This window comes from Phocoena sinus, chromosome 8 (genome assembly GCF_008692025.1).
Source record: "Phocoena sinus isolate mPhoSin1 chromosome 8, mPhoSin1.pri, whole genome shotgun sequence".
Lineage (NCBI taxonomy): Eukaryota > Metazoa > Chordata > Mammalia > Artiodactyla > Phocoenidae > Phocoena > Phocoena sinus.
The window spans coordinates 76,188,312-76,214,526 of record NC_045770.1 but is presented as its reverse complement, the minus strand read 5'-3'; the positions used below and the strand labels follow the sequence as shown (position 1 = coordinate 76,214,526).

At 34.5% G+C, this 26,215-nt stretch overlaps 1 protein-coding gene across 9 annotated transcripts in view; it reads right to left on the bottom strand.

The window, feature by feature from the left end:
• Nucleotides 1-26,215, bottom strand: part of GAS2 (growth arrest specific 2) — a 154,695-nt gene that overhangs the window by 54,637 nt on the left and 73,843 nt on the right. For 8 of the 9 annotated variants that reach the window (XM_032642118.1, XM_032642125.1, XM_032642127.1 and 5 more), the window contains 3 exons: nucleotides 23,623-23,764; nucleotides 12,757-12,820; nucleotides 4,620-4,761 (listed from right to left, as the gene is read on the bottom strand). In XM_032642118.1, the coding sequence (XP_032498009.1) occupies nucleotides 4,620-4,761; nucleotides 12,757-12,820; nucleotides 23,623-23,764 (348 nt within the window). The remainder of the gene's footprint in view (nucleotides 1-4,619; nucleotides 4,762-12,756; nucleotides 12,821-23,622; nucleotides 23,765-26,215) is intronic. The other variant, XM_032642124.1, reaches the window with a different exon arrangement.

Here is a 26,215-nt window from a genome sequence, read left to right as displayed (position 1 = left end):
AAGGAGGGAGGGAGGGATGGAGGGAGAAGGACTTCGGCCACCCTGAAAAAAAATCCAACAGTCAGCAACATAAAAGCACATGGCCCAGACTTTAGGAGAGTCATGCCTGGCACAGCTTTACCACGATGCAGTAACTGAGCAAACAGTAAATTGGTGTTCAAGTGGTTCCTCTGCTAAGAAATGACAATCACAAGTATGGATGGAAAGTATTTCCATCTTGAAGTGTTTTTAGACAAAATACAGAAACTATTGGTACCAAATGAAATAAAATACAAGAAACACTTTCTCAAGTGGCCTGTCCTTCTCTAATGCCTTCCTAAGCTTTGAAAATATACTTGCTTTTTAAGATCAAGGGCTTTTGTGTGGCTGTGTGAGAGCTGGAAGCAGAAATGGAAGAGACAAGGCCAGGCTGTGGGGAGTTAAGTAAACAGTGACTGATGACATCTTGCTTCTTACATTACCTTGGGGTAAGTCAGTCTGGCAGGTGTTCTGGTTTTGGCCAGGAACCCAGCCAGCTTTTGTTGAAATGGGATTTCAAGAGGAGCCTGATTACTCAGAATTATACTATCTCTCATCCCCAGACTGAGGAAGTTGATGGAGAAGAGGAAGAAAGTAAGAATGGCTTCTTAGAACTGTATTCAACTCATTGTGTGGGAACAGGCTCAACACGAGGGCACTAAACCTGACCCCATCATTTTATCACAGCCGAATCACTCTATCAGGACATCAGGGGAATAAATTAATTCGAATGGACTCCACTGTGTTTCTCTTACGATGTCTGGCTTGATTAAAGAAGTTGGGATGTATTATCCACATAAAAGGTCACCTATTTTGTTTTTCAATTTTCCACAATTCTCCTAAGTAGCAAACAAAGAAATGTGAGGACACATTGAAAGTTTCAAAACTGGCAGTCATTGAAACTGTTCACTGGAATATGACATCTTAGCACAGGTCTGCGTCTCTTTCTTTTTCTTTAGCTCTTTTCTCCTTTTTTTTTTTTTTACTCCCCTTCATTTATTCTCCTTCTTTTTTTTCCCTCTTTTTTTTTTTTGATGTAAATAATAACTTTGCCAGAGTAGAACTAGCCAATAGTATTAACTAAACACAGGAACTTTGCAAGCAATATTTTATATCCCTATTCTAAAGAACATGTTGGTGTATATGAACTTCAACTCCCCAATGGCTATATATGCCTCATATGCAGTGAAGCAGTTGCCATAGGAACTATTTCCTTTTTATATCTGACATATGAAGCTCTGATTTAAGCCATTAGTGAGGTTCATACGTTTTTTCTCTCTGTTCCACTGTCCCTGAAATAAAACACTCAATGAAAAACTATCACTTAAACAGAATGCAAATATTTCAATGCAATTTCCCCAATGTGGAATGAAGAAGACTGTAAGAGGCTTCTGTGGCCAAATAAGCATGGAAAATTCCAGGTTAAACAAGATCTTATTATGTAACTCACTAGTGCCTTTGATATGCCAGATGCATTGCCAAACTCTAGGTAGGGGACTATAGTAAGCTGTTTTTCTCAAACTAACCTAGCATGGAATTCTTTTTTCCACGGGTCATCTGGTGGTATGAGTGTTTGATTAAACATTCAGACTAGCATGAGAAATGCTAGTTTGAAGACTGTGAACATAGTATTCTAGCTGGCAACAGTATAGAAATATATGCTTAGAACATTTCCTACATTCAATGAAAACCCCTTGACTATACAGATGGTTATGTTCCCAAACCCTGACAAACTTTAAAGTTTCTCTGAAACCCCCTTCATTGTTTCCAGCTAAGAGAACAGAACTTGGAGTAGGGAAGAACAACCACAGAGCGACAGTCTTGCCATTTTGAAGAGAGTCCCTATCTCATCTACCTCTTCTGAACTGGAGTATAGGTAAAACTTTTCCAAAATCCCTTTCATAGTTGTTTCACCACCTTCTCCCTCCTGTCCTTCTTCTCCCCTTCTCAAGGATGAGGGATGGCCACATGTGAGACAAGCTGGTGAAGAAAGGGAACCATTCTAACTACTTTTCCCAGGCTCATGGAAATGGTTTCAAGGGGCAACATCTCCTCACTCTGCAAAGCTACAGCAGAGCTGAGAAGTGCACATATTTCCAGAGCACATGGCCATTCCAGATAAATAGAAAAAGGGAGAGTCTTTTCTAAACTTTGATTACCCACATTAATAATTTATCCAATAAGCATGGTACTAGATCTAGCTGAATAAAATTTGGTCCTTGTCTTTGAGAGCAAGGACCATACCTAGAGAAGAATAGGTATTTATGCCCAATAAGGTAAACACTTAATTAAATATATAAAAGAACTTGAGGTACCAAGGACAAATTTGTCAATTTTACCTGGGATGAGAGATGCCAAGAAAAGCTTTCTATAGAAGGCCACACAACCTGAATTTTAGAAGATGAAAAGGTGTCTAAAAGTAGATTTCAAAGATGAGCAGTGTGAGGAAGCCAAGTGAGGAAAAACACAGGGTATAAAAAATCCTTGGGAGTTTGGGATTAGAGTATAGGTTTATAACAGATACGTCAGAATGCAAGAATGAATCCATAGGGCAAAAAAGTCTGGGAAAGACAAAATGGGCCAGAACATGGAGGGCTTATGTGACACATACCTGAGTCTGGGCTTTACCCTGGATATTATAGAGCCCTTATACAATTTTAATCAATTCTGAGTTGCGTTTAGGTTGACCATTCTGGTAGCAATAAAGTTCATGGAGAAGAATTTCAAGAACAGAGTGCTCAACAGTGTCAAACACCAGAAAGTGGTCTCATAATTTGAGGACTAAGAAATTCATTTGATTCAGTAATTCATTCATTAGGAGGTTAAGGGTCAGACCTCTGACTCTAATGCTTTAAAGGAAGTGAATGGAGGTAAGTGCTGAGAGGAAAAGGCCTAAGATCAAGCATAGTAACCCCAGAAAAACACTTTTATGAGAGAAAGACTAAAAGGAAGATCTTACTCTAAAGTAAGTCTAATCAAAAAAGTATAATTGAGAGAGAAGAAAAAATTGTTCTCATCAATATATAAATAATGTGCCATTATCTACTATTAGTACAATGTTATTCAATTACCTTACAAAATAAAAATGAAACAGCAGGATTCAAGACATGTGGCTGATCATTAAGAACATTCCTGTGATTTTAAAGTCCTTTTAGGTGTATTATTAAAATGCCCTGCCTATCCTTTCATTTCTGAGTGGATTGAACAAAGGAAAACTAAATTAAACTGGTATTGGATAAGATACCTTGATGGGCTAAGTTTATGTGTGCTACCCTTAGCAGAATTAGGAGTTCTCAATCGGTCAGACAAATTGTTATATTTCTGCTCATTTAAATCTGCAATATAGGTTATAGTGTCACATGGAAGAAAGAAAAGATGGGGGAATCTTTCTTTCTGCATCCTACAGCACCAATCAGCCATTTCCCCTGCTCTTTTCAGCTCAGACCCTTGGGAGGGAAACTCTCAGCTACAGGCTAGCTGTCCTTTTCAATCCTGCCTATTCCTTATAACTGGCATTATGGTTGGTGCTAGTCTCTAAGAACTCTCCTTGTGTATGTGAGACATACTTCAGTCTGACATCCCCGAGGTTTTCATTTTTTATAAAACCCATAGGTTTTTGACATTTACGCTCAAAACATATGTGCTGGGAAGTAAATGCACACACATGACACACTACTTAAGACACAACAGAAGTAGCCAGAGAATTTTATTTCATCCTGTTTACTGTTACACCCAGAATCTGTTTTCTGTAATTACGAGGGTATAATGAAAATATTTCCTAATCTGCTAAAGATGGTGTCTCAAGAACTCTGAGGGTTGGTGACCTCAGAGAGTTAGACAAAATTAGGTTGGAATCTAAGCTCCTCTCTTCCTCTCAGCAGGTATTTCAACTTCAAGTCTCAGGTTCCTCAATAAGAAACCTGCCCTAAAGATAACAAGAGCACTTGAAGAATACTGGCAGAACCCGGCCCATAGCAGGCAGTCAGTAAAGGGCAGTTATCTTCTCCATGGTATTTTGCTTTTCCTTCTTTAAAGATCCTCAAGTCCCATGCCTCAGGCTTCTTATCAGTGAATAAGGAAACAGGAACCAATAGTATCAAGGCTTAAGTGTTTTCAAAGACAATTTTCAGGAGGATGACTTATCCTAAAATTTTAGATACTACTCAGCAGAATTAAGTGACGCTTTATTTTAAATAAGTGGCTCAGTTTTGAATCTCAAAATGAATTGCAGGACTATAAACTTCCTCATAGGATTTTTTTTTTTTTTTTTTTTGCAGTACGCGGGCCTCTCACTGTTGTGGCCTCTCCCATTGCAGAGCACAGGCTCCAGACGCTCAGGCTCAGCGGCCATGGCTCATGGGCCCAGCCGTTCCGTGGCATGTGGGATCTTCCCGGACCAGGGCACGAACCTGTGTCCCCTGCATCGGCAGAGGGACTCTCAATCACTGCGCCACCAGGGAAGCCTCCCTCATAGGATTTTAAAATAAATTTCAATGACATTGGAATAGGTAAAGGTTAGACTGATCGAAGATTGTACAGAATGAGTTTTGAAGTTCAAAAAAGACCAAGTGTTGATAAGAAACTTGACCAATTTTACTTACTGCATCATCCAGTAAGTTTCCCGTACTCTTTTTTCCAGAAGACTTTGATGAAGGCGAAGGTGAAGGAGAAGGGGCAGAGAGTGTTTCTTCTTGTTCAATTTCTTTTTCCAACTTTATCAAACCAGGAGGCTCCACACCATACCTTTTTAAAAGACACCAGATCAATACACATGCATAAGTTGTAATAATGATACACTTAGCCTTATGTTGCATCCAATTATACCATAGGACCAAACTGCTAACTTTTCAAAACAACATTAACTTTTCTCTGGCATTGAAATAGTATGTTCTTAAATTGGCACCCTTTTAAGCAGGGAAAAACACACACACCCCCATACATACATATATATTTATGGTTACATATACATATGCATATATGTTTATATCTATATATGAACATATAAATGAATAGATGCATAACATACTAAAAATAAATTAAAATACTCCATATAATATATTAATGAGTCAATAACATGAATTTCCATATTAATTTAGTCTTCAGCTTTCAGATTTACTAGCTTTAATGATATTAGTGCTACAATTGAACTCCTACTTTGAATATAAGCTTGTTAAAAATGGAAATAAAATCAGGGAGTCAGAGTCAAGTTGAAAACAGCAATTTCCCCAAATAAATGTCCTTAAATGAATTAACAGAGAAGAAATTCACTCTTACGTGTATATCTTTATGGACCCAGAACAAGGTAGAATGGGTAATACAGTACATTGGTTATGCTTTTAAGACCAACATAATGAAAGCATGTACAGTATTACTGAGAAAGAAAATGAATAAAGAAACAAAAAATAATTTAGAATAACAATATGTTAAAAATTATGTGTTGTAAATTGTAAATGCCACAGCAGTTCAAAGACAGAGATGTAGTTGTTAACAGCATTCTAATCTCCCATATTTTTCTTAGGCTAAGTTTAAATTTGGTTTGGTTTCCTAGATGCATATCAATTGTACCTAAGTGAAGGAGGCCAAAGATAATTCCAGAATTTGAGAATTGGGAAGGATCTTTGGGTTCATGTAGTTATACCCTTTCATTTTTACAGAATAAATAAAACAGATCCAGAGGAAATATAGGACGAGCTAGGAACAGAATAAAGATGCAAATCTAGGTTTTCTTACTTCAGGTTTTTCTCTGACATTTTAATCAGGTGATCACGTGTTAGAAAGAAGAGGAAAAAGTCACTTGGAAATTTTTTCAAAATAGGCTGTGGACTACCTACAAAGTAAATAACCTTTATAGAGAGAATAAGTATGTTGGCGATAGGTCGAATACCTTAGAGTGAGTGAATAGTATATTAAAATATCATTAAATGTAAAAGCTTAGGTTATCGTCATCCTGTTCTAATGGCTTGTTATTTTAACTGACATCATCACACACGTCAGGTGGCCTTTGAGAGCTGGAAAACTTATATCAGAATTCAGTACAAAACAGTGTAAGCTGGCACAACTCAAATAATAATTGCTGTTTTGCTAACTGCCTCTAGTGAACAGAGTAATTTTTAGTTACATAAATTATTAGCTAAAAGACTTTAGGCACTATTTATCACATTTCAAACCTTTTATACAGATTAGCCAGTTAACAGGACATTTGTAGAAACATGCAATAGACCGCAGATTCTATAACAGTAGAGACTGTCTGATTCACAGCATACCTAGCAGCCAGTGTAGATCACGGCACACAATAGATACTTAATAGCTACATGTTTTGAATGCAAAAAATTTCCATATTCTCATATAACAATGAGTTCAGGCTCCAAAGATGAATTAGATTTCATTATTTTGGACCTTTAAATGCATATCACTTTAATAAAACATATCGACATTAAATGTAAATAAGTGTTTTACCCCCCAAGAATGTTCTTCTAGAAAACTTTAAACCCTATTCAAAACTAAAATACATTTTTAACTTTCTAGCACTCATTAATTACACTTAACTCAACCCAGCATCTCATTACTGTTGACAAGTACCAGTAATATTCACTTGAAGATTTGGGTATCATTCTTCCCTGAGGCAGACTTGAGCTAACTATGCCATTAACCTACTCTTTAAATTTAGCAAATCACTTAACCTCTAAGAGTCTGTTTTCTCTCAGGAAAACACAGATGAAAGTGGCCTGTCCTAGAGGTCTGATGTAGCAGGAGAGAGAGAGAAGGAGGGAGGGGAGGAGGGAGGAAGAAGAAAGTTAAAAGAGCAACTGTTACTGAACGTCTTCCATGTGTCTGGAACTTTTGGGCATCTTGACGTACACTATTTCTGAGCCTTAGTTTTAGTTCACTGTAAAATGCAAGTTCTAATTCCTGTGTTTTAATACAGTTAGAAGGAATTAAAACAGTATCCATTACACTCCCAGTACAGTGTCTGACACATGGCACCATCTCTGAGACGGCTGTTGATAACTGATGTATCAGAGCTTGCACAACCAGGAAACTGCAGCACTGAGGTCCTTTTGCCAAAGTTTTAACTTTTTAAATATACCACCCAATGAAATTATGTAACAGCCTCAAAATTAAGATGTAGTGTTATTACTATTGTTATATTATTACTATTGTTGGTATCCTTTACAAAAAAACTCACCATAGGCTTTCTTTAAATTAATTTTCCTAGAATTGTAGGATGGCAGGAATATGTTGGTGCTGGAGCATAGCAGAACAAGTTATAAATTCATTTTTGCTGCTAACTCGCTGGATGAACTTCAACAGGCAACCCTTTTTAATCCCCCTAGACTTATGTGAATTCTTAGTTCCAACAAGGTATAACATTTTGCTACATTTAATGTTCTCAAGATAATAACATAAACTGGGCAGTGAAGCTAGAGGAATTTAACATGCTAGAATTCACAGCCAATTAAAAGTCAATCATAAATGAAAACATCATATTTGAAAGTATAAATTGGGTCAATTGGAAAATATGATTTCATTTGTAATTGTAGGTGGATTCATGCCACCTTTCGGGAGCAGGCTGGTTGGGTTGCACAATTTTTTCTTTTTCTTTTTTTTTTTTAACAAAGTGAAATAATAAGAAATATGTTATTAAAGTAACAACAAGCTCCACTCCATGTTGAATACAAAACAAAATTTGAATGACGTTGGTAACAAAGTCATACATGGAAAACTTTGCCCTGGAGATTTTTCTTTATCTGGGAATGCTGAAAATTAGCTATGCCACTGAACATAGAAAGTCAACACTAAGCCCCAAATTTCTGCTTATATTGGCTTTTGAATACTTCAAGCTGCTTAAGGTACAGTCAGCCAGTCCTGAAATACACACTTCAATATGATTCATTGGCTTCCTGTCTGTCTGGAGGTGTCAAAAGTCTGTAAATCATGAAATTCCCCTTGGGTTGGGGGCCTGCACCTGAAGCCAGCTTAGTCACCAGTAGGTCTTTTTTCTGCTCTCCAAAAGGCTGCTTCATTCTGGTTTCCATGATTAACTCTATACCACTCTACATTTTGATTTTGTTTATAAGGTTTTCAAAAATTTATAGTGTTTTCTATTCTTGTCCAACTACAAGATTTCAAAGCTTTGCGGGAGAAGGGGCAACTGTTGCTTTCAAACTGAATAAGGGTAAACTAAAGATAGCAAGAAGGTTGAATCCACTAAAACCAAATCTTTGCATCTGTATACCCCAGTGATGTGAAAGTAGGGGGGATTCTGAAAGGGCAATATCATATTATAAATTTTTGGTCTCATTTCAAAAATGCATAGTGCTAGGGAAATGGTCTTATGGTTAATAACTTTATGATGAGATCTTAGAAATGGACTTTTCATTTTTCTGGCACAGGATATAGCTTTTGAGATTGGTCTAGATGAAATAATTGAGCCCCTAAACTAAGCCCTGAACTAGAAAATTTACTCAAACTATTTACTAGACTATAATTTTCAAAGAAAAGACATCTGGAGCCTATTTTACTAGAGTTGGAGGGATAAAGTTTAGAAACTCCCCCTTCTTAAGGCATACAACAGATAGTTTATAGATTCTTGCAAGATGGTTTTTGTCCCATTTTTTATTCTGTTTTAAAGTTATTTAAAGATAGATTTAAATTTGGATGGAAATTTCACTCATATGAAAACAAATTTTATTCTTAGCAGTCAGAGTCAAGCTCTTTAAATAGGATGAGTTAATTAATAAGCCTTGTATAAGAATATTTTCTTTTAAGTAACATTTCATTAAGGCATGGATTAAAATAGGAGACTAACAAAAATATTCACAAAGTATATTTCTTTTGAATGGTCATAAATTTTGTTGAAAATGAAGAAAACACTCAAAAGTAAAAATATAAAAAGCTTCCCTCTGATGTTGACTATTCATCACAGCCCCAAACCAAAATATCAAAAGGTTTTTTTTAGTTTTATCATAAAGCTAATCTTAATTCTGCAGTCTTAAAAAAGGTTGAATTCATAGTAACCTTTTTTAAACAATGAATATCAAAGCACCCTCATTAAAAAGATCTTTTTATTGACCTGTTTTTGCTGAATGTTTTATTTCGCAGAAGGCAAACATGCATATTTTACACACAGAAACTGACATGGTTTCTGAAATATTAACAGAGGGATTTCACTCTCCAGTGATGACAGCTCTGTTTAGTTGAAAATAAAAGGAAGTTTCACCCATGAGAACAAAAATAAGTGGTCTCATTCTCCCACCCCACAGCTCTCAAAGGAGCTTCACGGAGTGTTCCCAGGCAAGAGAATACAGCAGGGAATTAGAAATATTTAGTGAATCATTTCTAAAGTGATGTTGATGCTTTTAAGATGACATCTATGTAAATTTGAGAAATAAATGTTTAGAATCAAGTGTAAAGAAACATCATCTATCAGTGGAAAAAACACAAAACTCGCAAGGTTGTATTAGGATTCTGTTATGGTCAAACCTCATCTGTTGTGTGTACAAATTAATGTGATTCTTGAGAGCTCTCCAAATACCACTTCTGGTTTTGTCTAATGCTGTCTTAATTCAATAATTCAATAACTCTGTCTTAATTCAACTCCATAGAGGAGTACAGGGAGGAGGAAGCACACATACAATGATCTAGATAAAGGTTTAATATATCTAAAGAAAAAATTAGGAGTAAAATAAGATGGAATGATGAATTTCCCTTTTTTCCTTCAACGATTATGCTTCAACACAGGGCTAAGGTAGTGATGTTTGGGTTTATTGGGTTACTGTTTTTAAAGCACAATTGAACTTCCATTAAAATTTTGATAAAATCTTCAAATGTGTACAGAGAGAAACTTAAATAGACATTTATACTTAAATGTTCAATCTATCCATTTGGCATTCAGCTGTTTAACCTTATGCTGCACACAAAGTAGGTGAAAAAGATAAAAGGCAAAATTTACAAATTGAATATTGTAATGTATTGTCTTAATCCTTAGATCACTGCTTTGTGAAATTAGTAATTTTCTTTTGTAATGTGAATAATCTCTGCTTTTATCACATGGTCATAAAGTGAGGTCAGAAATGTAGCCACCCATTCTTATTAATAATAATAATAATGATGATGATGATAATAATAATAATAAAGAAGGCAGCGGAAACTTTTGGAGGTGATAGATATATTTATGGCATAGATTGTGGTGATGGTTTCATAAATGTATACTTATATCCAAACTCATCAAGTGGTTTGCATTAAATATGTACAGCGTTTTTTGTATGTCAACCGTGTCTCAATAAAGTGGCTTAAAAAAAAAAAATCGGGCTTCCGTGGTGGTGCAGTGGTTGAGAGTCCGCCTGCCGACGCAGGGGACACGGGTTCGTGCCCCGGTCCACGAAGATCCCACATGCCGCAGAGCGGCTGGGCCCATGAGCCATGGCCGCTGAGCCTGTGCGTCCGGAGTCTGTGCTCCGCAACGGGAGAGGCCACAACAGTGAGAGGCCCGCGTACCGCAAAAAAAAAAAAAAAAAGAAATGGAGCAACCCAGAATCTCAATTTTAAAATATTTGGGGAAAAACACACACAAAGCACTTCATATAATGCTTCACCTTCAAATTGACCAGGCCATTATGATTCCCTTTCATTAACCATGATATTAATTTGTTTTATATACGATGGCAAGGGGCAATTCATGACAGACTCAGTAGCTGGAGGAAAGGTGATTCCTAAGGGAATTTTGTCATTGGATAGCATGCCTTCTTCTTTGATGACGTGTCATAGTTAAAATGTTTAGTTCAGCAAGATTCCTAAGTGTTCAGATAATAAAGAGTATAATTACAAAAAATAAAATAAATCCAGAAAATAGGTAAGTAATGTACACCAAGCAAGAGGAAAATGACAACTCCCAGCTAATTCTGTAGACAGCGCCACTCCTTTTTACCTCTATCACAACTTTCAGAATCATGATGCCTGTTTGATCCACATATTTAGGTTATCAAAGCACGAAAATAGAATCTGGCATTTCAGAATATTCTAATGATATAATTAAAATAACCAAGCAAACAAAAAGTTTTCTGCCTAATCTCCTATTACCCAGGAACTTTAGACAATCTTTCTTTTACTCTAGCATTTCAGGGGCAGCAGCTCATTTACTGAGATTTTACTTTGTGTGTATTCCTCCCTCCTGTATTTTTAATATCACCTTTCTTAGGGGATATCTGCTGAGCCCAAGGACTCAAGGCTGAGTCCTTTGACTCATAGCTGTTTGTCCTGCAGGCCAGAAGGCTTAAGCACGGTAGAGGAGTGGCTTAGCGGAGTCCTGAAAGCAATAGGTACCTTTGTCTCGCTCCCTCTCAGAACCCAAGAAAGTGACAGCATTGAAGGGGAATGGGGTCCTAAGAAACAGTCAGACACTATGAACTATGCCTGAGTAGTAGAGACCTGAGTGGTCAGAAGACAAGGGGACCCTCTCCAGAGGCTGTCACACAATATAGCTGGGAAAGGTGTGGGAGAAAGTAGGGACATCCCTCAATGTCTCAAATTGATTTTTTTCACTCCTTATTGAGTGGAGCCTCATTCTTATTTAATTCAAATTTTTAAAAATTAAAACAATCTCTCTCATCCAATTATTATGATAAAGTAAAATCCATACCTGATGAACAATTTGTTAAGATTATGTTGACTATGATGTTTTAAAGAACTTGGGGTTACTTCTGATTACAATGAATTTCCCACTGGCTCAAAAATAGGGCTATTCATTGGCAGCAAGTTTTCTACCCATTGCTGTAATTTGCTGATGTGCTCACCTTGTCTTTTCTTTTCTTTATAGCTCCCCCTTTGAGAATTAACATCCAGAGCAAACTCTTACTTTGTCTTATTGGTTCATCTGATCTCAATGCTAGAAGTATAATCAGATCTGGATGAGAAATGAATTCTAATTAATTCTGAAGTTTTACTTTGCATCAAGATCTATTGAAACATTTATATCTTCATTTGTAATTCTTTGGGCTTTATAAAACTGTCAGAAGCCTTGTTTGAGGATTTGCAATGTAATAAGGAGAAGACATGAAACCAAATCAAGTCAGCTGAGCTAATAAAGTCCCTTCTCCTGCTTATTTAGCTACAGTTATGATTTCTACAATTACTTCTTGTTTTTCTTTTCTAGAAAAAAAAGATTCCAAAGATATCTCTACATATGAAGGATAATATTCTATCTTTTTCCAATCAAATTATGGAGAATAATTTTAAAACTATACATCCACTCAGGAGTAGAAACCAAAAGAGTTGAGGGATGAGATGTTAAATGGGGAAAATGAGGAAAAAGGAACAAAAGAAGAGGCTGAAGATTGTTAAAAAGTAAACAGGAAGAGAGGGGTGAAGGAGCTGAGAAAGAGAGAGAATAATGGGAATAGACTTTCCACTAAGGAAAGCATAATTGTCACATACAATTTCATGTACAAGATCCTCCCCAGCCTCCCAAGAAAGAGCTGCAAGGAAAATGTATTCAATTAAAGGATGTTTAGAAAATGCTTAAACATAGTGACTTTGACGATAAGGCCACGATGTTAAGAATATTGGTGGTCCACTTTTTTAGTTTGAACAATTGCTCTCAAGATGTTCATACTGATCATATTTGAAGGAGTTGCTTCTCAACACCTAGGTTAAACATCAGCGATGAAAAGGCAGCAAGCTTCTCAGCTGCTTGGATGCTGAGATGGTCAAGTCTTAAGTAGCGGCAGTAGTATGACCTACCTGGCTGCAATCCGGCCAAGCTCCAGCAAACAGAGACACACTTCTCTGGGTTGCTTGTGGAGGACTGAAAGACAAGACAAAGGTGGACACCTTTACAATAGAAAGGACAGTAAAGCAGCTCAATGGGGAGCAGGATGGACTCCCTCATCGCTCATGGTCCCAGTAAATGAGCTAGTCTTCATTCTGATATTCATAGAAACCATCCCATCCCACAGTACAGTTAGCTTTACTAAAGTCCTAAAGCAGTTTTCAAAACTCTTTGCCCAACTTCCTCCCCAAAAGCCATGAGTCTCAGGAATCCCACCCTGAAAATATTTTCTTCAATTAGTTAATATTTGTAAGTCAATATTGGAAACACATGTAGCTATAATTATGATATAAATAGTTGATGGATTACTTAAAAACAGACAGCAAACATAAGACTATGAAGCAAAGTCTGGTCTTTTAAAAATCCTAACTCTATCTTCACCAGTGATTTTAGCAGAAATAATGCAATGAATAAGGATTAAAAATTACACCTCACGGTCCTTTGTTATTCTCCGAACAATAATGTCAAGTGAGCCCTCTGAAACTTGATGTCTTCTCCTAATGAAATTGATTAAATGATACTTTAGAAAGAAACACTTTCAACTGACTGAATTTTGTAAATATGTACAAATATATGCCATCAGCCAGTTTTGCCCATAAAATGAGCAAATTAGAAGATTGTTCTTTGCATTGATATTTCTTTTCTAATATAATATGATTACTTAATAAAGCTGCTTTATCAATTGCTCTGGACACGTTCAGTAATGTTGACAAATCATACTTGCATTTGTTGAGCCTACCAGAGGAGTATGTACTGCTTATACTTTTTTCTTTTTAAACTAAGATTAGAGAATTTTAAAAATGTTATTATATACAGCACCTAACAACAGATATTGGGGGGAAAAGATTGAATTGAGAATGGTCTTTACATAGACACAATATCCTGATAAAAGAAAATACTAGCTTATTGATAAACGTTAAGAAAAACAGCAATATTGCTTCAATTCTTAAACATAGAATTTTATAGTAATTTAATTTCCCAGCTTTATTCTATTCCCCCCACTTAAATATCTAATTCCTTCTCTCCACAGGTTATGGCAATGGCAATATTTGCCACTGACGCCAGAATGGAATTTGCTGGGAGTGTGTGGTGAATAGAAAAATACATTTACTTAGATTATAAAAGTATATGATTTCACTTGGCTTTAAACAAACAAAAATTTATTATCTTGCTATAAAATGTCATCTTTAAAGCTTTTAAAATAAGTTCTAATATCATCAGCAATGTTCATTAAAATAGAATTGATTATGGGAAATCTGAATTACAGAATCTTTCCATTCTTGGTAATATAAATTTGAGTTTCAGCTAACGCTTAGTGAATTGTCATAAAATCCAGGTTGGGGAAGTCTAAAATTACTTTTAACTAAAGGGCCTTAAAGCAAAGATATTTACTACCTCCAATTTCAAGTGCACCATTAGCTGACTCTGGCTAAATGATATGACTTTTGATATATTAAATTGACTTCAGTGCAATGAAATGTACGGACTGTAATATCACGTAGGCATCAAATTCAAACAGAGAACAATAACAAAAATCATAAAACGAAAGCAAACAAATGAAAATCAATCTTCTTGTCTAGATAATCAGTTTCTTCTGATTTGGACATTTTTTATCCTGTCCATGGTACAAAATAACAAACAGGAAAAAGGAATACATGAAAGCTGAAGTGAAGAAGATGTTTAAGGCCCTGCTAGTACCCTCATCTTCAGTGAAAGCTGTGTGAAGCAAGTAGCTAAAGCTCAAGGAGACTTGGATACAATCTCATGCATTTTGTGATGGAAACAGTGTTAAAATATGAAAATTATTAGTGAACTGACCAAACTGTGCCAAGATGCAGTCAACACCAACTCTAAAAAGCAACAACCTGACTCAACTATCATGATTCTTTAATCAACGTATTGTACTTAATTTGAGAGTATGTAAGAATTGGAAGTAAATACCAATAGATACATTCAATGGAAAATAAAATTCATTCTGAAGAAAAACAGTAATGTGGGTAATGTAAGAAAGACAATGTGATATGTAGGATGCATTGCTATTGTGTATTCAGCTATCAATTTAAAACAGCCTTTGCATGCCAACACTAAAATATCAAATCTACCATGGACTCATTAGAAAATCAATTTGGCAAACTGAAAAGTAACTGCATGATTCTCCTTTTTATATCCTTAACAGAACCAGCTTATAAAATTTAAGACAAATAAACATCTCACTCAGCATCATTCCTTAGGAAAATGATAATAGAAAGATGATGTTTTACTTCCCAGTTTTCTTGGAAGTGTTATCTTTAATAAAGCAATTACTTTGTTGCTTCAAAACACACCTATAATATTGTCTCACTTGTTAATGGCATTTTGAATATTGGGCATATCATGCCTGATCCATAATGGCCAAAAATATCATGTTTGATGACTTGTAAGCAATGAATGAGTTAAATCTGCAGAGAGGCATAACAGCACAATGACAAGAACAGAACAGAGTAATTACTCAGTAAACACTATGTCTCAAATTATCAAGGATGATGACAATTATGTCGTGATGATAATGGTTGTGACAATAAACAAACTGAATAAAGGCTAAAACCTTACCTAGCATATTTAGAAAAGGCAAGAATTTAAATTATGTCAAAGTTTATTTAATTGTAAAAGCAAACACTCTTACCTTATTCTATAAAATTAAATTCAAGTGTCTTTAAGTAGTATCTACATTATACCAAAGATATGACTGTGTTTGGTTTTTGCACTCAAGAAAATTCTAAACTAAAGTTAACAGATGGAAAGAAAATAGTGACCATGGGATTTGAGCCACAAAGATCTGGGTCTGAGTGTGAGCTCTAAAATTTACTAGTTTGTTATTTTGGGAGAGTATAAAATCTCAGTTTTCTGAGGGAAAATAATGGTGTGTATCTTGCAATATTTTTGTGCGGATTTAACACAGTATTATTCGTGTTATTCCTAGCCAATGTTTGGCACATAGAAAAGAATTCCCAAGGTTAGTTTTCTTTGTTTACTATTATTTTTGTTGTAAATTATTTGCTTAAAGATTATCTTCATTTAGCTTAGTTAATACACTCTTTTTTTTTTCCTATAAGCATTTTTTTGTCTGTGCACCTGTCATGTGTAAGCCACCATACTAAGCAGTGGAAGAAACTTCAGAATTAAAAAAACTACTATGGATAGATGTGTATAATTTAAAGCGGTTATTATAATGAGTGTATTTTGAATATTTTGTCATTTATATTATATCAGAAATAGTTAATTCTAAATTTAATCAAATTTAAGGTTAAGTAGGTCAATTTGGCCAGCATATATAGACAGACATAAAGGAGAGATCCTATCATTATTATGGGTTTGTGCTAAGCATAAAACTTAAGTAACAATTACATTAGAACATGTCATTTTATCAAACACTAAACATCTTACTGTCAATTTTTCTGCATCTCTGGGAATAAAATAATTTAGATGAACCCATTTTCGATAAGTTACCTAAGTTGATTATATATTGTATATATGAATGCATGTTTTTGTCAGGATGATTAGAAAGACAATTTTTAGTATATTGCATTTGAACTAAAGCCTTTATGTTGAGTTGTATGTACTACTCATTTTAAAGACATTTTACTGATTTGTCTTTTCAAAAATATAAGGAAATTTATACTTATATTGAGGTTTATGGTAGGAAACATTTTTTCATTCTATCATTACAATATTAATATGGTCTTTTGCTTTGAGTTATGGTTAGAAGGGGGGATCACTATGGCTTTCTTTCCTCTAAACAAATTATCTTTAAAACAAAAAGCTGTCTAGTCACTGGTGATTATTATGCAAAAGGTCTTATCATTGGAGGCTTCTTTTTAAATAATCAAAACTGTTTCGAAGAAAAGTATAAGGCAGAACACCTCTGGGAAAAGCAACACAGATCCCTGTTCAAAATATGTGGCAATCTTATAACCTAGATTCTGTTAAAATCTCATGGGCATCAAATGTCAAATGGAATGCTGCTAGCTCCAGGAATAGAAAATGAGACCTTCTGCTAAGGCAAGGGGTAGAGTTTTAATGTCACAGAATCTGCAAGGATAAAATGCATTAGACCATGAATGTATAGTTTTCCTATATATATTAAGTTTCAACAGATGGACAAAAAATGAAAATAAGAAAATTTCATTATCTATTTGGTTTATATACATTAGAGGCAATAATATTAATTTTGGTTTTAAAGGCAACTATATTTTAGATTTATATTTAAGAAAATCTTTGCAAAACTTTTATTTTTGACTGAATATTAAATTGTGACAATATCATAAATTTAATAGCTTCCCACCTCCCCAGAGCAGAGAACAGATTCTCATACTCAGAAAGAGTGACATAGTAGAAGACATTAAACTAGATGTCAGAAGAACTGGTTTTACTCCTTTGCCACTTAAGTGATGGTCCACAGACCAGTAGCATTGGTATCAGCTGGGAGCTTGATAAAAATGCAAATTATTGGGTCCCACCCCAGACGTATTGAGCAAAATTTACATTTAAGCAAGGTTTCCAGGTGATGAATATGCACATTAAAGTTTGAGAATCATTATATTAATCAATGTTATGATTATTACAATAAACGTCAATTATAATTCTATATCTATTTTGGTTAAAGTATTAAAATGTGATTTGATATATGGAACATGTTCTAGAAATGTTTAAGATAATGGTGATGATGATGATGATGATTATGATGATGAAGATGATGATGAATGGAGGAAAAAATAATTTGTGAATTGGATTAGCCCTTAATGGGTATTATGGGCATTTATCACCTACCAGGATCTATAAGGTACAAAAGATGCCTCCCAAGAAAGTAAAGGGATGGCTGTCTACATCATGTCACTCCCAGAAAGTCACACGCAGAAATCCTTGAGTTTAAAGGTAGGGAGCAATTAGGAATAGCAAAATTTAGGTGCCTTAAAACTGATCTGAGGGAAGCTAAAGAGAAGAAAAGGCAAACAAGAATAAACCTCACAAACTCAAGAATGCTGAGTGTGTGTGTATCCAAATTTCTCAGAATCACTGTTCGCATTTAAAACAGGATACAGCAGCCATAGAATTCACATAAACAAAGAGAATTCATTCATAATCTCATCAGTGATGGAAGATGTATAGAATAAAATGTAGTTAATTGCCTTTACCACTAAGTCAAAAAATGTCCCACAGCAAGGAGTGCCCTTTCTGTCTCCAGCAACCAGACCTTATGTGAAATTAATGGATTAAGTCACTATCACTCAGAGCAGCAGTAGGAGTCAAGAGTCTCTTCTAATTTGGTTTTTATTTATATTTTCCTTTTCCTTTTCCTTGAAATCATCATATGAACTTCTAAAATTAACTCATACGAAGCATAACTTTCTGTAACACAGGGATATGATCTTTGAAGGTTAATGAAGCTGAATTCAAATCCTAGCTGGGTCACTGAGAAGTTGTTAATATTGGGCAAGTTATTTAATTCTCTTGGTCCTAACCTAGCATTTTCATTATAAAATGGTGGTTGTTGGGAAAGTAGATACGATATCACATGTGCACTGCTAGGCTACCCTTATTGAGCATATAACTATTGTTATTTAATATTGCACAGTGAAAATTTGATTCTGGGAAAGCTAAAAGGCTGTCCCCTTTCCTAATTCAACCCTGACTCCATCAAATCCTTGATACTGGGAGACATTTTGTTCTCTCAAGGCGTGAGCCATGGCCGCTGGGCCTGCGCGTCCGGAGCCCGTGCTCCGCGGCGGGAGAGGCCACAACGGTGAGAGGCCCACGTACCGCAAAAAAAAAAAAAAAAAACCAAGATGCTAATAAAGTACTTTATAAGAACAGGTGTCAAAAAATCCAAAGTCTAAAATAAATTGTTCCTGGGGAAGAAATAATGTGAATATAAATGATCCAGAGCTAATTTGGTATCCTGAAGTTGTTATTCTACATTAATATTAATAAAAGTAATATAACTTTTTTCTACAGAAATACTCTTATAGTCCTCAATACAGACAACAACAACACCAAGGGATGATTTATCAAACACTGGAAGGCAGGCATAGATTCTTTTTCTGATGCAATATGTATAAAACAGAAAATGTTAATGTTTAAAAATCCACACACAATCCTTTTCACTTTTGTGCAACATCAGACCAATACTGTAGGTAGGTCAGTGCTTGACCAGTGTTCAATAGAACAAAGAATTGTATAAAACTACTCTTCAGAGTCATGCATCAAAAGAAGACAGTGCTACACAGCAAACACAAATACAAAAGATAAAAATAAAAAACAAATCACACACATTTGCATGCTAGCACAGCAGATAGCAAACCCTTTTCTTGCTGAGTAGATTCTTTCTCAGAGAAATAGATGAAGAATAGTCACTGGCCTCCAAATCCTATAATCATCCAATAACATAATAATATTGACACAATTACAGCAAGCAAAAAAATGTGCATTTTTCAAATATTCCCTCCCCCATCCTTTTATCTTTTTCCATCTTCCAGCTCACCGGAATGTACATAAGTAAAGCAAAATAAACAAAGCTCTGAGGAAAAAATTAAGCTAACTTAACAATTTCTAAATCAGTGGGCTAAAGTAAATTACAAATAATAAATCCTCCATGCAAGAGTATCACTAATTTAAGGAAATAGTTTCTACTTAAAATATCCTAAAAAAAATCATATAGGAGCATCAATTTTAGGGCTCATAACTTAAAATTTATTTAAATTGAGAAAAAGTCATAGATATTTGGTCCTAATATAAAACAGCCCTTATAATACATTGATGTATAAAATATACTGATGTATAATATACTGATGTCAATAAATCTCTACGCAACTTGGTTCAAATTATCTTAATATAAATAAAATTGTTCATGTTTCAGATTACATGCCACACCTGTTTACGGTCTAAAGTGTGTTAATAGAGAACTGAAGAAGAAAATGATATTACTTACAACCCAATTACTATTTATCTTACTTTCAGATTCTGAATACAGTATTTTTTTTTGATATTTACTAATGTAAATGCTGAGACCTCATGTTCATATTATATCATAATTTTCCCATATTCTTAAATAGTCTCAAAAATATTATGAATATTATTTTTGCTTGGTATCTATGAATGACTACAGTTTAAGGTACCACCAAATAGATTCAGTTCATCCCCTTTTTTACTCTTATAAAAAATGTTTCAATGGACATTCTATTGCTTATCTGTACTTACTTCCTTCAAATAAACTTTTAGAAGTAGAACAACTTGATAAAAAGATATGAGCACTTCTTAGATCTTACATAATGTCAAACTGCCCTCCAAAGAAGGCATGCCAACTTCCAGTTTTTTTTCAGCAATGTATAGAAGATCCCACTTTCCTCTATACTCAGCACTAAATATAAAATTGTTAATCCTCACTAATTTTTCATAGTTTTTATTTGCATTTGCCTTATTACTAAGGTGTCAAACATTTTTATCTCTGTTTTGGGCTTTTATAAGTCTTTTATGAATAAGCTGTTCATGATATTTATCCATTTTTCTGTTGTCTCACTTCTGAAACACTATTCTGAGATATTAGTAAACTTATAATCCAAGAACTGACATTTGACAGAGGAAAAATTCTCTCTCAAGAATGTCTTAGAAGATAAATGGAAGGTTACACCCTGTATGTGATCGCGTCATGTGGCATAGAAAGTTATCTGCCAAGAATCAAAACGACAAGCATGAGAGAAGCATATGGAATAAGATGCTGTCTATACTCCCTAGTTCATCCCTGGCATCCCTTCCCCACCCACTGAGATTTCTTGTCATTAGCTGTTGTGGAAAGAGAACAGATAGAGTGAGTCATGAATTAAGATCCTCCCGCAAATAATCGTACAAAAAAAGCACTGCAACAGAGGGTAACGTATCAGTTGCCACAAAGATAAGAATGCTTTATGCAGGCGAAGACCTTTGAAGAGCTAAAGACAGAAGCCTCTTGATACACATTCAGTACAATGATCTACTTTATCATTCATTCAAACAGATTTTTCCCCTTCATCAGGGCATCTTGTCCTTTTATTTGGTGTTCAAAACACTAGGACACAAAGGATGCTCTTCATCTTGTGTGCTACTGAAATGAAATCTTGAGGTAGGGAAAAAAGAAAACACCCTTGCCCTAAATTCCCTTTCAAAAGTGAAGTGTGAAAAGACATCAAGCAGAGTACACAGTATTATTGTTGCAAGAAAGTCAATTCTGCAAGTGCAGCGGCTCAATCACTTCCTCACTCACAAGCGAATAATAAGAAAAATCCAAGGAGAATGGGTTCCACCTGGGGAAATGGAATTTCTCATTGGGCTTCCTCCTGATTATCATTAACATCTATGGGTACAGCTGTTTCCTTTCTCTGAATAATCCTGAAGTCAATGCTATAGTATTGGCTCCCTTCTTCCATCTCCACAGGGCCTATTGTACATCACCTCATGCCCTATTCTGAGCAGCAGAAATTTCAAATTTATCTTTTCATTGAGTAGCAAACTAGAAAGCCTAACTATTTGATTTAGTTTGGTACTGAGAGGATTCAAAATTATTTTAAAAATTTATAGCCTTGAAAATTTGGTCTTATTAAACCTTCTTGGCTATATAAATACATTTTAATTGCAAGGTATAAGTGAAGTTATACTGTAGAAGGTAACCAGAATCAAAGATATTTTAACAAACTACTCAACAGTTATGACATATAAATTATCATGTATTTAATATTTATATAAAAATTTCTTGTTTATAAAGTCAGCTTTTTTCAAACAGGGTGAAGAACTCGACCATCTAAAAATTCTTTATGACATAATTTTATATGCTACAGAGTATGTATTTATATACCAGGACCATTGTTACATGAGCTGCTTTATGCTTTATTGTTTCAAAATAAAATGTATTATTTATTACCTGAATGGGGTTTTAAAAAGCCATCCAAGCTTCTTGGAGTCCAACTGAAAGTTTGGTTAGTTCAATTAACAAAAGAACTCATGAACAGTAAGAAAATTGAGACAAGACCATATTTACATTCAGAGCTCCTAGTAATCCACTTAGCCTACAGTAGTCACTGAAAAAATGCTTTTTTTAATGGAAACCTGTGTAGTAAACAAATTAACAACAAATAAAGCAGTTTCCCCATGTGGCAGTCCTTCAGCAATGCAGGGGCACTCCAGAATTTTAAATCATGATGTTATTTGTCCACACATAAAGAGTGTGCTTCTTGTGACTAAGATTTGAGTTTTTAAAATTCATATATATAAAAATGTGTGTGTGTGTGTGTGTGTGTACACACACACACATTTACTAGATCTTTCAAGGGTTTTTTTCACAACTCATCCACGTGCATAAACCTATAAACATGAAAGTTAAAATCTATTTGTAAAATTACCACTGCACTGAAAAAGAATTATATCCATACATATCTTCCACCAACTTCTTTTTACTTTGATGTGAGGAAATGGTTAAGAACACTCAAAGCTCACATATACAATGAGCATCCATAGAGCACACTGTTGTATACAGTATACTTCTGTGCAATTTTTCTGGTTAAATTTTTCTTTCAGGTATAAAATGTTCTCCTAGTCTAAGTTCATGTTATTCTCTTCTCTGTTGGGAGACTTGTCAGAAATTTGATGACAGTATTTCTATATCACATCAACTCCTCTTAGTACAAATACAAGTTTCCTTAAGCACATAAAATGAGTAAGACTTTAGCTGCTCCACCACCAATTTCCTAGGTTCAGCAGGGGAATGCTGTTTTGTGAGGTCTCAGAGCAAAGTGTATTCTCATTGTTCAGAAGGCAGTTTGTATACTTGTTCTCTCTGAAGGATGCTCAGCTTACTGTGATGTTAATATTTGTATTACGTGATTTTGTGAATTGATTTTTTAAAGCCTCAGGTAAAAGAACCAAAGCATTTTTCCCGCTAAATGTCTCCTTTCTTCACTTAGTTCCACTTTACTAGAATTGGACTTTAATTTCAATATTTTCCATAGTAGAGTTCTACTGGGGTAGATCTTATATCAAAGGTTTGAACATTTAAGGGTATCAAGTAATGTCAAAACACTGAATGATCCAATGTATGTTTTCTCCCAAGGAAAGACAAAACTATGGTATGGAAGTGGATTTGCCAAAATTCAATCATAAAACAAAACAAAAACCCCACAATTATCTGGGTAGGCCTAGGCGCTAACGTATCTGTCTCTTATCCCATCGTCTTCAATTATCCTAACCTCTTGCTTGTTTGCCTCATTTTTAACTAGCTAAAAATAAGTTTCATTAACTAAAAATAAGCTTAACTAACTAAAAAAATCAGTTTCAAGAAAGATAGAACTTATGAGAGATGGTGTTTTCATACTTTTGTAGAGGTGAAAAGACGAAAATGCTCTTGATGGAGGGCTGGAACATATATAGCTACCCTTCTAGTCCAGGTAAGAGCCTGGTGGTAAAACTTAACCCTACATTTTCCAAATATCCCCCAATTTTGCATTGTATGTACTTATTTTTAACCAGGAAAGGATTCTGCTACTTAACGTTCCTGTTATTTTATGCACAAGGTGACCAAGATTAAGAGGGTGAATTTTTCTACCTTCAAAGACTCAAGTTTACAAAAAAACCGCAAGCTTACAACAAACTACAATTTTTTTTTAAAGTTAACAAAGCGTGAAATGACATCACACAAAAAAAGTTAGGCTTGAGAGTTATACAGACAAACAATAATTTTAATATTATATCAGCTAAAATTCTGAAGGAAATGTACATACCCAAACCTTCTGATTCAAACAGACATGTTTCATCTACCCCTAAATCTCGGCACCAGGATAAGAAGTTTGCTGTATTGTCTCTGGCAAAAAAGGATCCTGAGGGTGCACTGGCCTTGCATGGAATCTTCTTTAAAGGCAGCTTCTGAAAAACAAAGAAATCTCACTCTGGTGGAATATCTGGCAGTCATCACAGTGACACGTTAAGTGTACATTTATGTTTTCAACAAAACACTTCGGTACAATCTTATGTCAATAAATAGGTTTGGAAAGAACTATAGGAAAGGACATGAAACTCAAATGAAACTTAGTTCTTAATTAAGAGACTAGGAAAATCTGTGCCTGTAAACATATACTTGCCTTTTTAGTATCTAGAAGTAAACATACATAAATCCCTTCCCTGGCTCAGATTGCCTCTTTTCTTTCTCTTCTACTATTTTTTTTTTTTGGCCTTCTCTTTCATCTAAGTATTCTGTCAGTATTTCTCATAAAGTATGTATAAATGAATTTCTCACTTGTGAAAGAAGAATGAAACACAAATGCAGTATACGAATATAGATAAAATGTAATACACACACCTGCATTTTTATGTGTATACATACACACATACGATAAAAATTACAATAGAATTATAAAGTCAAAAGAAAGCAGCAGAATTGTCTAACATCCATAATTCTCTATCACCAATATAAGAAAAGGAAATATTAAAATTTTTTATCTTTTAACAATAACATTTTACCATCATTCTTCCAGACTATTTCCTTTTAAACCATAGATTATTGCTCTCTTATGTAATATAAAAATAATTCTTGTTGGATTTCTGCTATCTGACCTTGAAACATGTTTACATTCTGCATCATTTCTCTTCCAGGATAAGAAAACGCTTAAGAAAAGGAAGTGTGTGAACCGGATAGACTTTTCTATTATCAACCTCATAAAATTTTAGCCCTGGAAATCTCCCTTACCATACCAAATGTTATAAAGAGTTGTGTGAGGTTTTTTCCTTTGATAGAATATAACCAGTTTTCACGGCATTCCATGAAGTCACAGAATGTGATTCTATGTGATGTGAAAGACTGAGCCAAGTGTTTGGATGATCTGGGCTAAATAGAGCTTTGCCTCTGAGAGCAAAAAGATCAAGGGAGAAAAATTTTGTGATTTCAATTCACAGATAGGTTATTTCCTCTATTCTCTGTGAACAAGAAAATATAAACAAAATGTTGTGTATTGTTGAGGTCATTTACAAAGATGGTTATAAAAAAATGAAATAGTGGTCTTGGTGTACTGGTGAAGCCTACTATCATCAAACTATTACTAGGGCTTTTTCTGTCCAGGGATTTTATGGCTACATAACTAAAATATGCAGTTACTACATCACTCAAAGACTGTGTCTGTCCAATAGCAAAGATCCATCTCTTTGTTGCTGACTGAATTTGTTTTAGGCTTAGACATAAAAATTTTTTTGCATGAATGCACATATATTTATATATACATATAACAATACCCCTTTACCAATTTGGTTAAGTAGTGGTTTTCAAAGAAATGCTTTCCTATATGAATTGTAAAAAACAATAAGAAATAGCATAGTTTAATGTCCCCTTTATAAAATATTCATGAACATCAATTAGTCAATATTTATTAAAATTAAAAATCATATATCCCTAAATCTAGCAATTTACTCCTAAAAATATATCTTGCAAATATAATAGTATTATTACTTTAAAATATATGGACAGGTATATTTGTTGCAACACTGATTGAATAGGAAAAAAATAGACACAGGATAGTCAAGAAAGGGCTGGTTGAATAATATAAAGTATACAAATACAGTGGAACTCTGTGCAATAATTTAAAAAGAATAAGATAAATATATATGTGTTGGACCATAAAAATGTGCAGTATATACTCTTAAGCAGAAACCAATAATTTGCAAACACATATGTACACTACAATTTCATTTTATGATGTGTGTGTATGCACATACATACTGGTGCATGTATATGTACATACACAGTATAGATGGTCATATATAAAGTTAAATTGCATATAAATATGTTGTATTATAAATATGAATATTGTATTTATTTATATAACATTCATTTAGGAAGAATTCAAGGAGGACATCCATCAGATTGATAGTAATTACCTTTGAGGAAGGTGATTGATGCATAGAGAATCATTTATATCTTAATTTACATAATTCCAAAATATGTAGTAGGATTTTGAGTGACTTTTACATTTTATCAATATTTTCCAATTAAATAATCAAATAAGGTAAATCATGTCAGCCAAAACATCACAAAAAGATCTGCTGAAAAAAAGTCTTCAAGAGGTGACTGTAAAGCTTCTTTATGATGCAAATAGGAAAAGAACATAAACAGAGTCAAACACTAAGCCATTTTAAAATCTACCACCTCTATCCCTGGGTGGGGAAAAAAAACCTTCTGAAACCACTTCAAACTGATGAATGAGTCTGCACACTTGCACACAGGAACTATAACCTAGGAACTATAAAATACTTGACATATATAAGGGCATGCCAAAGGACATGAGGTGCATGGGTTTCATGGCAAAAAGGAATACAATATCCAGATTG